Below are 16,578 nucleotides of genomic sequence, written 5' to 3' on the forward strand. Positions count from 1 at the left end.
GTGGGAGGGCTCGGGTGAGCGGATGCTAGCACCTAGAGAGAGAAATAACTGGTAGTTGGAGAATAACCAAGCCCGAACTACTGGTACAATAGATGTAGCGGGATGTGACTGAGGAATGAGGTATGCACGCTCAGTCATTTCAGGACAGAAGAGGAAGCACTGAGGAGATTGTTGTCATTAAGAGTTAAAATCTCTCTCTGTGAAACTTTAAACATGTATTTCACTTTTACTGTTGTTGACACTATAAAGACATTTGATGCTCGTCTGACTAGTACCAGTGTGGATTGTACTGCTGCTTTACAGACATCTGAGCAGGCCTTGGCCCTTGAGAAGACTTGGGTCTCCAGACCAGGGGTCTGATGAAGGCATGAGCACCTGCTGGTTGTGCACTGATGCTTCTGTCATTTCCTCTCCAAGAGAAACTCACTAGGTACAGATCTCAGGTTTCAGCTTCTACACTGTACCGACACGTACCCTAGGTTTAAGGACTCGCCGGAAAAACACGAAGACGAAAGTTTGGCGGAAAAACAAATACAAATATTAAGTTTATCTCAGGGCAAAGGCTAGAATAGCACAGGGCTACTAAGTGGCCATCACACCTCAGAGAACAAGTCAAAAGTGTGTTTTAACTGCTCATTGAACTACTCTATTCCCTTCTTGATTAACATCCATTGTGAGAGTAAAATTGCCCCCTCTATTGCCTCTATAGGACTGCTATTAGTTGATAAACTCTGTCAAGTTGACGTAATTATAAGTGTCCGTCTTAAGTGTGATGCTGTTTCTCTAGGGTACTCGCAGAGAATCTGTAAAGAGATGAGGCTAAGTCGCTCCTTTCAGGTTTCCATTCATTGCCTGAGCAACAAGCAGTAGTGCCCCTCTGAAAATGCAACAAGTGAAAGGTGACCATTATCTTCTAGAATAAGTTTCAAAAGAAAGAAAAATCCAAAGCCATAAAAAAAAAACAAAGGCAATGAGGAAGACTTCAAGATGCTGAATGTGGTTTAACTGCCCAAGGTTGAGTACAGCAGAACCTAGAGTTCAGAAATCTAAAGTACCTGCCTCGGAAGAAAAATTAAGAGCAATAAAATTGGGGCATTGTGACATATCCATCATCTACCCTGGCAAGACTCATCTTGGATTGATATAAAACGTCTGCAAAATAATGCAGACTGGATTATCCAAGCCTCTTCCTTCTGGGATAAGACGATGTTAAGGATGACACTACGGCAGAGGTGTTGGCATGAACAGCGACTAGAATTGGGCTGTGTGGACCTACCGCCTCAATGTCACTAGCAGCATGATCCTGGTGGCATCATTTTTCCTGAAGAAGACCAAACCGTGGAATAAGCAATATCCCACTCTCTGCTTGTTCAGAGAACACAAGACTTGAAAGGTGCTCCCTCTAGATTTCCACATGTAACGCAAGGCCAGGTAAAGCCAAACAGCATTACCATGGCTGGCATCTGCCAATTTACAGCAACTAGTCTCACCACAGCTCCAGTTGTCGGCACAATTACGGATGCTGATGGTGACAGTATCTTGTATGATGGTTGCAAATGCCCCCTTTTTAACCAAACTTGACAATCCCTGGAAGTTGCCTATAAGAGGGACCTTCTTCAGACACAGTTGGAGTGAGCTGCTGGCTATGAGATGATGAAGGGACTGTAGACTCCAGACAAGTGGTTTGCGACACTGAGGAACTAAAAATTATACCACTCGACTTGCTTGTAGTTCATTGGCTCTGCTAAGACACGGAAAAATACACTATCCTGCCCCAAACTATAAGAGTTACTATCCCCGAAAAAGTTGGAAAAGCAGTGGACCTCATTGCAGTTTGACCCTTATCAAGAACAAATGGCCTACTAAAAGCTGTAAAGTAAAAACAGAAATAAAGTATAACATTACTGTAAATTGCTGCCTCCCACTTTTGTATGTATTCCCAGTCATCCAACTGTGAGCGAGTTTTCAAGCACCAATGCCTATATGGATTAAAATCTGTGTCTCTATAAGGATATTTAAATTGTAAATCTGTTTCGCTGTCCACTTTATACCACAAATATACAAATTTGAAAAACAATTTTCAGATAAAACCTGTAAATGATCCAACCCACTTACTGCAATCCATCCTCCTTCTGAGTCCTGCATTTAAGGGGTTTCTAACCTTTCTTTTCCATCCTTTATCGATTTCCCCACAACCTATTTGTTTTCTCCCTTTGCTTACACCATTTCCTCCTTCTCACTGCCATCACTAAAGAGTGTCCCAACAAAGGTAAGACATTGTTCGCCCTTGTGGTCATCAATAAACCTCATGTTTTCTATACCGCAGGAGGCTCCCGCTAGGAATGTCTTTACCTAGAGTTTCTTTAAGTCCTTTCCAACTGAGAAAACTTTCCATTTTATCTTTCAAAAAGTGTGCTTTGGTACAATAAATCTCGATTACTTGCATTCCACTGATCTTTGAAGCCATGAATATTTCCCTCCTGCCTGGATGGCTTATTAAATCCTTACCTTTGCATACGCTCCTGCATTTCCCTCTGCTTTCGAATCTCCGGGAACTGCTTCTCATAGTATTCCCGAACTTTTGTTTCCTTGGCGCGCCGCCTTGGGTTGTTCTCAATGCGCTCTACTTTCTTTTCCCAGGCTTCCATCAGCTCATCGTAACGCTGGCAGAACTTCTGTTCCTGGAAAGAGGCAATAGAGGGAGAAAGAGACTTGAACAAGCAATTTAGGGGGACTGCAATGGTCAGCAATAGAGTAAATGCACTCCTCAGTCAATGCTGAGCTGGACAATATGTTTTTTCAATTATCATAAACAGCTAGTGGGTTCTGGAAGCAAACTGACTCAATGATCCTGGCTAAAAGGTTGAATCTGGACAGGGGAACACAATACATCTTACTTCAGTTTATTAAAGAAGAGGTTTATGAGCTTCTAGTTTTACTTTTTTTTTAACTTGATACAATTTTGTTTTAACAAGAGCAAGTTGGTCTCAACAGTAATGATACTGAAATAAATATTTTCATTATTCAATAAATCCCCTAGATTAGTCACAAATGATGTCAAAGGCTTCAACTCTTCACTCAAAGCATCTTGATGGTACACTGATGACAGGTCCATCATGCTAAATACTTGTGCATTCAAGATAGACCGTTCTTCTGAAGTATTTGGTGGGGGTTGTCTATCAACCCAAATGCATGTATTCTGGTATCGCAAGTCAAGACACATACAGATGTTTTTACCACCATCTTTTGGCACCAACACAACAGGCACTAACCACTCCGAGCAGTCTATCACTCAATAAAAGCAAAGTCACTTTAAACTCTCTAGTTCAACTTAAGGTGCCCACATAAGGCCTTTCCTAACCTTTTTTTTTTTTTTTATAACAGTTTTAGCTCACTTTTTAAGATTATCTTGTGCTCGAAATCCCATCACAAGCTCAACACACTCCCAAAAACATCAGGAAAAAGTTTAACATCATCATCATCATCATCATCATCCTCACTGATAAACAAAGTCATCGTGACTTGAGCAGGAGCATTTGGATTCATTGTAATTCCTAAATCTCGCTGGTGGCACCAATCCAGCATACTGTCACCTCTCTTGACAACAAACACCTTCCCAAAAGTTTCTCTGCTCTTGAAATTAATGCTCATGGGTGCACAACTAATAGACAGTTTTAACTCTGTATCCCACTGGCATTATGTTAGGTTTCCTCAGAATAATATGCTGATTACCAAACATTCTCTCCCAATTTTCACCGCCTATTAGAGTAAAAGGTGAACCCAAATCGGCTAAGATATCAATCTCTTTACCATCAAGCATGATTTAGCACTTTGGCATTTTAGTAGGTCTCACATCACACACACTGACACCTGTCATACAGTCACATTCTCTCTAAGTTTTTCATCAATACTTTTACATACTCTTGTGCAATGACCAGGTTTCCTACATAAGGAAATCCTTGGCACACAATTTGTACTATTCGGTCCATAGTTGCTGCTTCCACACCTGAAACATCTGTAGTTACTTATGTTACTTTTGACAGATTCTCTTAGTTTCTCCAACTTCACTTCCCCAGGACATTCTTTTACCCTAGAGACATCAAATTACATTCACACTATTGTCAAATTTTCATCTCCTTCACGCACTCAGCAGTATGCTCCATTCCTTCGATGGCAATAACTTCTTTCAAGTCAGGATTTTTCACAAGTAGTTTCTCTTGTACTAGTACAACACACTAGCTAGTCCCTTATTAGTGAGCCTGTGAGATTACCAAACTCACAGGTTCTGTGTAAATGCCTTCAAGATGCCACAGTTACCAACCCTTTCAGTTCTTGCCTATGGACATGAAAATAATTTATGTCTCTTTAATACTACACTGCCGCAAGTAACAAAATGTAGCTCAAGGATTTGTACTGACTTCTTAGAAAAATCACTTGGCTGACCATCTCTTCTGCCTACAGGAATTTCTTCCAAACTATCAAATATTCCTTCCTTCAATTCCTACACTATGTAAGAGAACTCGTTGTTTCCTTGGTAGCGAAAACATCTCCCCCAAAGGGCCACTAAGTAAGAGTCAGAGTTTTATCTTCCTCTTCAAAGGAAGAAGCGATTCACCAGCATCATTTAAAAATGTAGGGGGGTGGGACATGCTGGCAGCTGCTATAGACCACAAAGTTTACAAGCAGAAGAACTTTGAGAAACAAGAAACTAAAATAGATCAAAACAATGAATTAAAATAACAGATGAACACAACAAAACTGCTTCTTGTTTGTTTGAAAAGAGCCAGGACATCCAATTAGTAACTTTCACTGCAGATAAACAATATAGGCCCAACTGAGAATGCCAACTGTCTTAAATAACACAGTTGTAATCTACAAATGTCACCAAAGAAAAGCAAGTCAACTGTCATGAATGGTAAATTTAACCATCAATCCAGCATGCCTCAGATCATTGTCCGCACACAGTGAACATCAACCACAAAAACTGTTGATCCACAATACTTGCGGTGTAGCACAATTGCAAAGATGTTGTTTGAAACTGTGGTTAATAGTGCAGTCATATATATATTTCCAATTTAAAATGGTTGCCGAAGTGACGTACTTAACACGTGCGTAAAGAACACGTCCAAGATGCAGCACAGTTAGAAACAAGGTTGTGCATGATAAGCTGACACACGCATCATAGAAGATCGAATCCTGAAGAAAAATAAACACTCCACTGATGCGCCAGACAGTAAGTGATGGCGAGGCCAATTTCTGGAAATTGTTTCATCTAACACGAGAAGGAAAATTCTCACAATTTCAAAACCATACTCAGTCTATTCCTTTCATGATGGATTAAATTCAAAAGCTCAATTGTGAGAGGGACATGTGGGGTGACGGTGATGATCTGCCCCCTATGCAAGGTTTGTTGCCAAAAAAGTTAGGTTTGCTCACAAATGTAACCATGCTCTAAGCCCCAGCTGGTTCAAGGTTTCTTTTTGTACAATATATTTTGACCATCAACAGTTGCATGCAGACTCCTTGCCTTGGCTTCTCCACTCCAGCTGTGCTCTCCACTTCAATTGACTTATGACCAGCAACATCCCACCCACATAACATTCTGGTTCTATTACATCACCAGTATAGAAGACCATATCACAGACCAATATACAAGGTGAATTTATCAACCTCAAGGCTAGGTTAGCCAGGGACAACATTTGTTTTCTGAATGCCTCAATCCTTTTTGACCCACTGTCTAGATGGGGTTGCAGGGAATGCATTTGGGTTCACTTCGCTGGCCACCAGGCTCCTGGAGTAAGATGCTGCATAAGGAAAGTCAGATCACAAGGTGCCCCTCTGTGATGTCTGTCGACCTACTCTGTCAGCAGAGGGCAAGAACAAGGCTTAGGTCAAGTGCCCATCAAGGTGTCAGCCAGGGCCTTACTGAACGGGAGCAAGGGTCTAGCTGAAGCAGGCCCAGGGTGCAAAACGTCTGTAAGGATATTTGCCTAAACTTCAGCAGAAGGCAACTGTAGGTACAAGGCCTCTTTAGCACTGCTAGTCACCGCAGCAAAGGGAGCACTCTTTTACGCTGGGGCCCAAGAGACAAAAACAACTCTGTATCAGGAGAACTATCGAGCTCAGTGACATCATGCAAGTCCATGTCCATGTCGAAATGGTCATCTTCATATTGAGGGGGTAGTCATCCTCCATCCCCAAAATCGTCATCTCCGGGTGGTGGAAAGCTCTGGTCAGAATCTGAAACAATAAGCAATGGAGCCTCTGAGTATCCCTCAGGTAATGGAAGCAGGGGATCAGACTCTGGGTCAGACATCAGAGTTGGCACCAGATATTCCTTTGGCGCTGGTGGGATTTGTACCAGTTTTGATGGGGAAGGGACTGGCGCAGATGGTGGAGCCGGAGAAGAAGTCTGCACTGGAGCTGGTATGGAACATGCAACAGGTTCCAGTAGGCTCATGTGGCAACAAAGACGAACAGCCGGCTGTCGCCCGATTAGAGCCTTTGTAACCCGAAGGTGGACCAGAGGGAACCAGAAGGGTGCCAAATATGAGCAGGATGGCTTCCTTAAAGGCCTTGACGAAATTGCCAATGGCCCACAGAACTCAGGGTGCATTGGGATAAACGGCAGAATCAGCTCCTCAGTCGGCAATCAGAAGCGTCATCAAGTGACATCTTGACACCCTTGCAACTTCTCTTTGAAGGAAAAAGTGGTGGGACAGGGTAGAGTCAAGCTTTGCTTTCTTACGTTTCCTCTTGGACTTTGACTAATACTTAATGAATGATTTAGACTCTGACAAGGAACTCTGGCAAGGGGTTTAAATGCTCACTTTGGATCGACAGCATGATTTATTCAAGGTCCGTAACTTCTTCCTGTAATCGGTGATGACCAGCTTTGCTTTCACAGTGCTGGCCTGCCTTCAGGTGCATGATGGGCCACTCATCACACTACTTTGTGCAACAAACATCCAAGGTACACCTCATGTGGGCCCATGACAGGCATTGCTTTCTGCAGTTGTGCCGTGGGTTTGAAACCAGTACTTTTCCGTGAGGACATCATTCCTTTGCACAATAGATTTGTTATGTAGGAGTTGTCGGAACAACAGAAATGGGAGAAGAGCACTGGATACGCATTTGAAGGCTCCCAAAAAAGAAAGGAACAAATGCCGGCGCACTTATGTGCATCTCCACTCCATCACTTCCAGGGCGGAACAAAGCCAACGCATAGGTGCATGGAGCCACCTAGCGGCAAGCAGGAGAACTGCTATGGAACGTTTCAGGATCCAGTCTGCCACATGGAGAATAGTCTAAAGGCGATTAATCTGTGGTCAGACGTATCCATCAGAAGAGCAGAATATCAATCCTGCCCTAAAAAAGACAAATTGAAAACTACAAGACGAGCAGGTAGATGAGATGAGTACAGGGGAGTGGGTAATCTCCCCTACTGTCTAAATTACAAGGGGGAAAGAAAGCCCGCATCCTGCCAATACATAAATGTAAAGCGCACCAATACTTCTACTTTTCAAAATATCATACAGAACCATATAGGTAGAGTCAAAAAATAACTAAGTATTACCTAGTGGCAGTTGCCACTAGGTAGTTATAGTTAGGACCATGTTTCCAAAGAAAAATATTTTTTTTTAGCTTTCCTATAAATTTGGCACCAACTGACGAATATTCACGAAATGTTCCCAAAAAAGTGTCCTGGTGATTCTTGTTGCACATGGAAAGTTTCAGGGTGATCCGTGAAGTGGGGATCAAGAAAAAAGGGGGTTAAAAAAAGTTGTGTTTCCCTTGTTAATTCCTATGGACCTTTAGGCACATCTACAGCCCAAACCACTGGACTGAATTACACCAAATTTGGCAGAAAGCTAGCAGGCAGATTGATCTTTTGCTTATTTGGTGCAAATCAGGTTACAGGGATGTTATAGTTAGGCTCACATTTTAAACATATGAAACCATAGAAACTCACAAGTTCTAGTTACCTCAAGTAACTATAACTTGTGCCCTGAGGTAACTATAACTCGCGCTATCGCCATGCACTGCTAATTACCCCACAAATTGCGGCACTCATGACACCTATGATAACATCATTGATAATACCAATGTAATATTTGTGGTAACATTTTTAACAAAATAAACTGTGCATGGAGAGGGTACAAGTTATAGTTACCTTAGGGCACGAGTTATAGTTACTTGAGGTAACTCTAACTATAACTGATGTATTTGTATGGTTTCGTATGTTTAAAATTTGAGCCTAACTATAACGTCCCTGTAACATTTGTTTTTTTAAGTGAATAGATTTGAGCTTGGAGAGAACCAGAAAAGATATTGCCAAGAGCACCAATACACTTGAGCCAGGCCAGCCACACTGCTTGCTCCACAGGACAGCGATTATTTTGGGAATAGCTATAGGTGGGCTATTATTTACTGACCATTAACCTTTCATCTTATCTATTATCCTCATTCACCGGGCATGAGATATAGTCACATCAGAGGTAATAGTCACCCTTTCCCCCATCATTGTAAGCATTGGAACTTACTAAATCAGAAGTCTCCACTGCAAGTGCTGAGAGCAAACATCAGCTAATTAGTCGATAACCCATTTTTCTGGTGCCCCAAAGGTGCACCTGGGGCAGAATCTACAGACACAGAATTAAATTAATCAGGATGATCCTTCCCATCTGCAGGTATTCTTGACTGTAAACAATGGGTGATTTTAAATGCTCCATAGTACCATGATGCACAGAAGACTGAAGGAGCCTGGATTCTTTTTTCACTTGGTTTTGTCCTTTTCTCTTTGTTGTGGCCTTCCAAATTGTATGAGTGTTTGGTGGTGCAACGAGGTGGCACAGACCCAGCAGAAACAAGCTGGCTCTTGTGTACAGGGGACCAAAGACCACCGTGTTTGCCAAGGAACAGGATTAATTCTGGACCTTACACACCAAACACCAGATAAACTGGAAATTACCTATATCTTTCCATGCCTTAAACGTAAGTGCAGCAGCTGTTTTCTTTCAGTTGCTTTCTGAGAGCCAGGGTGAGGAGGACTGCGTGTGCAAGTGCAAAAACTAACTCACTAGTGGGGGCAAGAGACTGGTTTTCGTTGGGAGGTGGACAATATATGAATGTTCCCATTCATTCAACTGTCAACTTTTGACTTGGAATATCCCTGAGACACAGTCCATGTAGTGTGTGTGCATTGATGACCTTTGGTTGTTAACAATGTCTGAAAGTCCAGGAAAAAGTGCAGCTCTCCCCGGAAAAAGTGCTGCTCTCCCCGGTCTAACTTGATGTGCAGTATCCAGCAGACTCAACTCATCACCCTCAACTAGCTGGGACTGACATTCAATGAGGTGGAGTTAGGAGTTGTCCAGGACAGCTACTGCTGTTAGAGATTAAAGGCCTCTTGCCGAAGGAAGAGCAGAGGTAAATAGATGGGGTTGTGGGACGGGACGGGGAGGGACTAGACAGAGGTCAATAGTTTTACTTGATACCTTTTATACATGTATCCTGAAGTATTTTCACAAGCTTCAGAGGTCAGAGATAAGGGCTGGGCTAACATTGAACAAAAAGAAAAATTCTAAGTTGGTGCCATGCTGCTGTCCTAGCTGAAATATTGGAAGCAGGGAAGGCGCCATTCATTACACAGTCTCCTTTTAACCCTAAAATGTCATTCTCTCTAATAATGGAAGTGGATGTTGTCTGGGAGGAAATTCAAGAAGATCAGGAGGGTGTCTCTTTATGTAAACTACAAAGAGTAAGGTTCTGTGGTATCTATGGAAATCACTGGCCTAGCATGGAAGGGTGAGGACAGAAGGATAACACAAGGCAGGTGGATTCATTCTTACATGTCAGAGCAGCAACTTACCAAGCACTTTGATCTCACCCTCTCGTGTGCAGGGTGACCACCTGGAAAGGGTCTGAGCCAACCAATGCTCGACCAACTAGTGCTCATCCACTTTTGGGAGCATGGGAAGGGCTTAAGGCAGGAACCTCTGCTTATAATTGGGGCTTCCTTTGGCCTGGTAGGACTAAGTGTAATCTAGGCCTTTTAAATATTGTGTAGATTCCGCAAAGGTTGATATCTTGATTGCTCTTCCACCTACTTCAAACTCCATGGGCCATATTTGATCATTTAGAGGTAGACAACATCCTTGTCTTAAAAAAAAATAATAATAATAAAAATAAAAAAAATAAAAAGAACAAAAAGAGCATGGCTGCTCCTCATATTCCCAATTCTTGCCCATTTGACATCTTTTTACACATTTAACTCCATCTTCGCTTGCCACTAGTGCCATATGGATTACTAGGCCTACGCGGATTACCTCCCTTATTTTGGTGTACGCACACACACAGCATCCACTTCCCCTATTGCTAGGCTGCTGCTGTGTAGCTACCTATATGTTATAGGCATTATTGCAATTATATATTGCTTGCCAGTCTCTTACATACCCTCTCCCAGCACACAGGCAGGCGCTGCCGATCATGACACGATAACCGCATCTCAGTGGTTATCACACACCGTGCAATGTGGACATTTTCCACATAGACTCACACAGAAACAATAGCCTTCCAATCACCCACCCTGGAAGGTATACCTTGCTATCCAGGTGGGTAAGCTCTTCAGTACCCCCTCAACCCCACAAAGAGGTATTAAGCACAATGCAAATGCAACTTTACAATACGATGCTTTCCTGAACGTGCCCATCCCCCATTCAGACAACTTCGCTTCCCCTTCACGGGAAACGCAGGTCTCCTGTTAAAGGATCATTAGGAAATAGCACATCGAACATTTGATGAAAATCTCAACTGCCCCAGTTAATGCTCATCAGTGTTTTTTGTTTAGTGTGAAGTGCAAATTAAGAATTGGCTTAGAGTCACTGGCATTTGTTTCGAGCGATCGAGGAATAGCCTATGATGAGAAAAGTATTGATGGCTCAGTGCTATACATTTAAGAGCAAAGCCAGAAGAGCCCTTCTGAAATTGTGAACACCTTTATTCTTCTTACATGCAGCTCACTTTTTAACAAAACACCAAACTACCATGCGCGCACACCTGAGCAGATCTTCATCCAGGGTGTATCCAATGAAGACCAAGTATCAGCAACCAACTCTGGTGAGCAGATGCTGTTCAATACTATCTAGCTGAACCATGCATGCTACTTCGTGCCAGAAAGCACAGTCAAGTGACTCTGCAGCCATTTATAATGTTTATGTCCATGCTGACATTAGCTACACTGCAGTAGTTTGGAAGGGGTGTAACAGGATATTAACTCTTTGGTCTACTCAACTATCATCCAATCAGATGTTCTTGGACAAGAGGGCACAAGCAAGAAGGCAACAGGAGTCCTTTTTCCAGCTACAGAACAATCTAGAAGGTGTAGGCTTCTTCTGAATGACCCTGCTGGTTTTCATAGCAGAGACAGGTCTCCTTTGCACAGCTGATGCCTCTTAAGCACAATGGAAAGATGCTGTGTGTAGGGCCAAAGACCACTGTAACTTTCAGTAGCCTTTAACATTATTGAATGTCAGATGCTCCTCTGGTGCAGGGAAGCACATTTACAGTGGTCACCATCTTTCCTGCGAGATGATATACATAAAATGACCCTGGACTCCACCACAACACTAGTAACACAGCCACTTTAGGGGATTTCACAGAGGTCGGCGTTAACAAATTAAAACAATAAAGGCCATCAGGCATCTCATGGGGTCCATCTGGCCTAGGGGTAATAAAGCCCAAGGCAGAGGAGACTCTACTCTGTAGAAAGTGGTGTCTACTGGGGGAGATACAGACCTCCTCAGAGAGTTCCTATTATTTGAGTACTGGCCTTATGGGAGAAGCCCTGCTAGGGGAGATCCTGGCTGTGTCAGAAGATGCTGTCATACTGAGATGATCTGACAGGAGAGAAAGTGACCCCCTGATATTACCATGCTAGGGGGGATTTAATGACATTTTAAGAAGGCTCCCTGCCTTAGGCAGATAGTGACCTCATCAGATACAACCTACCAGCAGATTTGTTTACCTCCTGAGAGGGTCCCCAGCATGCTGAGATGAGCCCTGCCAGGGAGAATATCCGATGAGATGAACTCTGCTAGGTAAGATATTTACATCATGAGACCATCATGAGATGACTCCTTCCAGTGGACATACTAACCAAATAGGATGAGCCTTGATCTGAGATTCATTGATTTCATGAGATGACACCTGCCAGGGTAGACAGTGACCTCATGGGATGAAATCTGCCAATGGCTACCCTGATCCCAGGAGATAAGCCCAGTGGAAACACTGACCACATGAGTTGAGCTCTACCGTGAGGCACACTGGCCTCTTCAGATAAGCCCTGCAAGGAGGCAGTGAGCCTCATAACAGGAATTCTTCAAGGAAACATAATGACTGCATGATATAAACCATGTCAGATGAGATACTGATCTCATGCGGTGAACCGCCTAAAAGAAAAATACTGTCCTTGGGAGTCCTTCCAGTGGGCACACAGATATAGTAAGAGGAGACCTGCCATGGCAAACAGGCCTTAAGAAGAGGTGCCATGCCAGATGAGAAAATGACCTCATGAGATCTGCTCTGCCAGGAGACACACTGACCTCATGAATGGAGCCTTGCCAAGAGATGCTGAGTTCCAGACATGGCCAATATACAGATCTCTGTTGCAAAAACCCTCAAGTGGGCTCTAAATGCCTTTGCTATTAGACACAAAGAGGTCCTCTTTAGAGAGAAGCTATGAAGTCATCCCCCTCAAAGCATGCTTCTCGTATAAACAGGACATCAAGCTGCGCCAAGCGCGGTTTCTGTTCAAGGATCGCATTTCCTCCAGTGTGTGTCTTGGCACCCACAGCACCAGTACACCAAATCCCACAAAAGGATGACAACTGCCTTTTTAAACTCTCTCATTTAGCAAAAATGTGAATCAACGGAGGGTCTCTTAAGTGAAGCAGATTTTTCTCAATTTGTGTTCATTCAGAGGCAGCTGTTATTCAGTAAGAATCCCACCATGGGCAACTTTATGAGCACAATGTACAAACAGAAATGAGGTATACACAGAACTAGGTTGACACCGCGCAAACATTAACTCTCCGGTAAAAGGATGGGTACATAGGCCTAAAGATATAAAGGCTGATCACACAAAGCGGCTGAGCCGACTGTGTGGAGTGGGTAAACCAAATGTTCACACTGAGCAGACTCACTGCACAGACCTGGCAGACCAATCGCAAAGGCAGAGGAATAAACTAACTCCTGTCTAGAGAGAACCAGTAGACTGATGAATAGACTGCCAAAATTGAACATATGTAGAAGTAGATGGCTGAGCATCTGAATAAATGTATGCACTGACGGATAAGGGCATGGACTAGGGCTCGGGTGTGAAAAGTAGGTCCAAGGGGCAGCATCTGTGTCAGATAGTAAAGATCTCCAAGAAATAATTTACATAGTCACTGGTTATCCTGAATATATAGCATAGGTTTGGCTTTCTTGGTTATTTGCTGGACACCCCTGAACTAAAGGCTAGGAAGATGATGGATGAGTCAACCCTGCCCGGAGACAGGGTCACCTCATGAGATAAGGCCTGCTAGGGGACAAGTCAAGTCATGCAAGTCATGATATGTGACTTGCCAGGGGACATACTGACATCACGACACGAGCCCTGTAAGGGGACATACCAACCTCATGAGATGAACCCTCAGAGACAAAACATTGCTCTCATGTGAGGAGTCCATTCAATGGACACAACTGCATCATGAGATGAGACACCTGAACTAGACTTCAAAGAGATGAGCCATGGCAAGTGAAATACTGACTTCATGGAATTTGCTCTGTCAGGGGATTTGCTCCCCTCGTGAGATGTGCTCTGCCAGGAACATATGGACCCTATGAGCTGCGGCGTGCCAGGGGATATACTTCTCACAGATGAAACAGGCAATGTGAGATACTGATTTCATGAGAGGAACTCTGAGAGGCGAAATAGCCCTCACGTGAGAAGCCCTCCCAACAGGCAAACTGGCATCACCGCGAGAAACAGACCTCAAGGATATGAGCCTTGCCAGGTGAAAATGTCCTCTTGTGATCTTCTCTGCCAGGGGACACAGGCCTTATGAGACAAGTTGTGCCAAGACATGCTGAGCTTCTAGAAGTGCTCAAAATTCAGACTGATCTCTGTTGTGAGACCCCTTAAGTGGGCTATAAATGCCTTCGTTATTAGACTTACATGCTCGGAGCGGGAAGACCTCATAGCTTCACTCTTCCCGCTCCGAGCATGCTTCTCATATAAACAGGACATTTGGCGAGTTGAAAGACAGAGGATTAGACACAAAGATAAATGTATGGATATCCCGTGGTATGCACATACAGATTCCAAGAAATAGGAGTGAATGGATGGCTTACTACAAAAAAAAAAAAATCTATTAGAATAAGAGCCCACCAACCAGTTCGAGATAGCCTACAGAACTCCACTAAAAACGATGTTCTTTCTGTCAAAGCGGGAGCTTGGTCAGATTACCAGACACTGCTGAGTGGCATCAGGATACAATCTAATTAAATCAATGATCCTTGAGCACAGAGTCCAATGGGACTTTAATAATTTGAGAGAAAGCGGGAGTGAACTGGGGATTTCCACCACTAAAAACAGATGATGGTTTTTCTCTTGCAAGCGTACCTTGTGGAGCAAGAGTTCAGATCTGCATTGTTGCTTTACGGATAGAACGAAAGAGGAACCAAGACCAATCACCGCTGCAGAGTCAAAATTAGACCCAACATACAGTGACAGGTACATGTGGAAGGTTCAAATATTGCAGACACTACCTTCCCTAACACACAGGTCCTCTTGGACATTTTACTTGTTCTCCAGGCTCCCATCTAGCCACGTCTGATTTCCTAATCACCTTGGGCCACTTTTATGTTAACAGTTTTGAGTATTTCCTCATGTTAAACTTCGTCCCAGTCCATTCATACATCCCACGTCCTGATATGCTTCTTCACAAGCTCCATTACCAAAATTCTTCCTATCTCCTGCATCCTGCTATCTCCTTTATATCTAGTTATTTACCTCTTTTTGTGAACTCGGTCCATGCCATCCCCTTTTCTACTCATTCTTCGCCCTATGCTTGCCTAATCAGTCCTTGCTGTGCACTTGTACTATCAGAGTTCACTTTTTTTGTCCCGGACTCACCTTCATGGTTCTATTTACTTCATTCTACTTGGATCTCCTCCAGTGTTGTTCTCCTCAATACTCTTTCCTGCAGGTAGTTCTCACTCACTGTCACCCAACTAGCCCTTCTCCTTGCTGTGTTAGTCCTCACTTTTGGTGCTCTCACTCATTTCTTGGTCCATTAGCCCATGCTCTTTCTTCCTCCAGATAGTTCTTGGTCTTCTCTTGCCTGATTAGCCCCAATTATTTTTCTTCCGTTTAGTCCTTGCCTTTCTCCTGTTGGGTCTCATTCATTTTCTTATAGTCCTCATTCTGCTCCATTACTCCTTGCACTTCACTTTCCCCATTAGTCATCCCTTTTCTCTTCCTCCTCATTTATTCGCCCGCCCATTACTCATTAATCCTCTGTTGCCTCAGTCTCTGGTCCAAGTATCAGCATGTGGCACATGGCATCCTCCAATAACCCATGGAGAACCACCAATGTGTTACTGTGGAGCACCACGTCCAGGGACGGCTTCTGTGTTTGATTGTGTTCAGGCACTGAACGAAATGTCTTGAATTCTTATCCCAGGACAACTCGCCTCTTGATCTGCCTGCTCTCCTTATGAGACAGGAATGTCCCCTGCAAGATTCTGAGAGAGTGCAGCCCTGCATTGAGGTGCTCAACTGCAAGAATTCACAGATTCTTTATTTTAGTGCCAATGGTGCATCATAATCATGCATGCACATTGAGGTTTTTAATCTAAAGAAGACTCAGAGCGAGCTCTCTGGACTGTATGGGCACACCAAAGTCCCGTTCCTCTTACATGGGACCATGGCCCATGTACCAGTTCATAGGAGCTTAGCCATGTTGGCAGGATACTTTTTTTGAACCTGTATTACCAGGCACACTGTATGTAGTAACCGAGAGGCCTACCAGCAGTGCTTCCCAAAGATTTGCTGAAGTGCCATGACTGGACCCTTGCTAACATCCAAAGTGTACAGAAGGTGTAGAAAGAGTTATCAGGTATGAACCAGTATGGCATACAAGTGTGTAGTTATGTGGTCAGTAGGATCCATTTTGGACTTCCACTAAAAACTACACACTACGCAATGTGTCAGAGAAACTCTTGAGATCCAAGGCTGGTGTTGCTAATAGCCAGTCTCCTACAGAAAGGGCATCAGCAAAAACTTAGCAACTACTTACTGGGTGATAGCATTGGGTTTGACTTGGAAAAAGGTCTACTTGGCCTGCTGAGAGAGGTGTTTAGGGCATACCTGCGGGAGGGAATCTACTCCCAGATAAAGCCCATCTGCGGTGACCCGAGAGACTGAATTGCACTGAACAGCAAAAATTGGCTGTTAGGAAGTCACTTGAATCGACCAAATGCTTGATGTTCTTCGTGCATCCCTCCATTTGACTCTGGCTCACTGCTCCATAG

General features: G+C 43.5%; 1 protein-coding gene across 9 annotated transcripts in view; it reads right to left on the minus strand.

The window, feature by feature from the left end:
- Positions 1-16,578, minus strand: part of NCOR2 (nuclear receptor corepressor 2) — a 1,084,598-nt gene that overhangs the window by 565,499 nt on the left and 502,521 nt on the right. For all 9 annotated transcript variants that reach the window (XM_069215021.1, XM_069215023.1, XM_069215022.1 and 6 more), the window contains one exon: positions 2,509-2,681. In XM_069215021.1, the coding sequence (XP_069071122.1) occupies positions 2,509-2,681 (173 nt within the window). The remainder of the gene's footprint in view (positions 1-2,508; positions 2,682-16,578) is intronic.

This window comes from Pleurodeles waltl, chromosome 11 (assembly GCF_031143425.1).
Source record: "Pleurodeles waltl isolate 20211129_DDA chromosome 11, aPleWal1.hap1.20221129, whole genome shotgun sequence".
NCBI lineage: Eukaryota > Metazoa > Chordata > Amphibia > Caudata > Salamandridae > Pleurodeles > Pleurodeles waltl.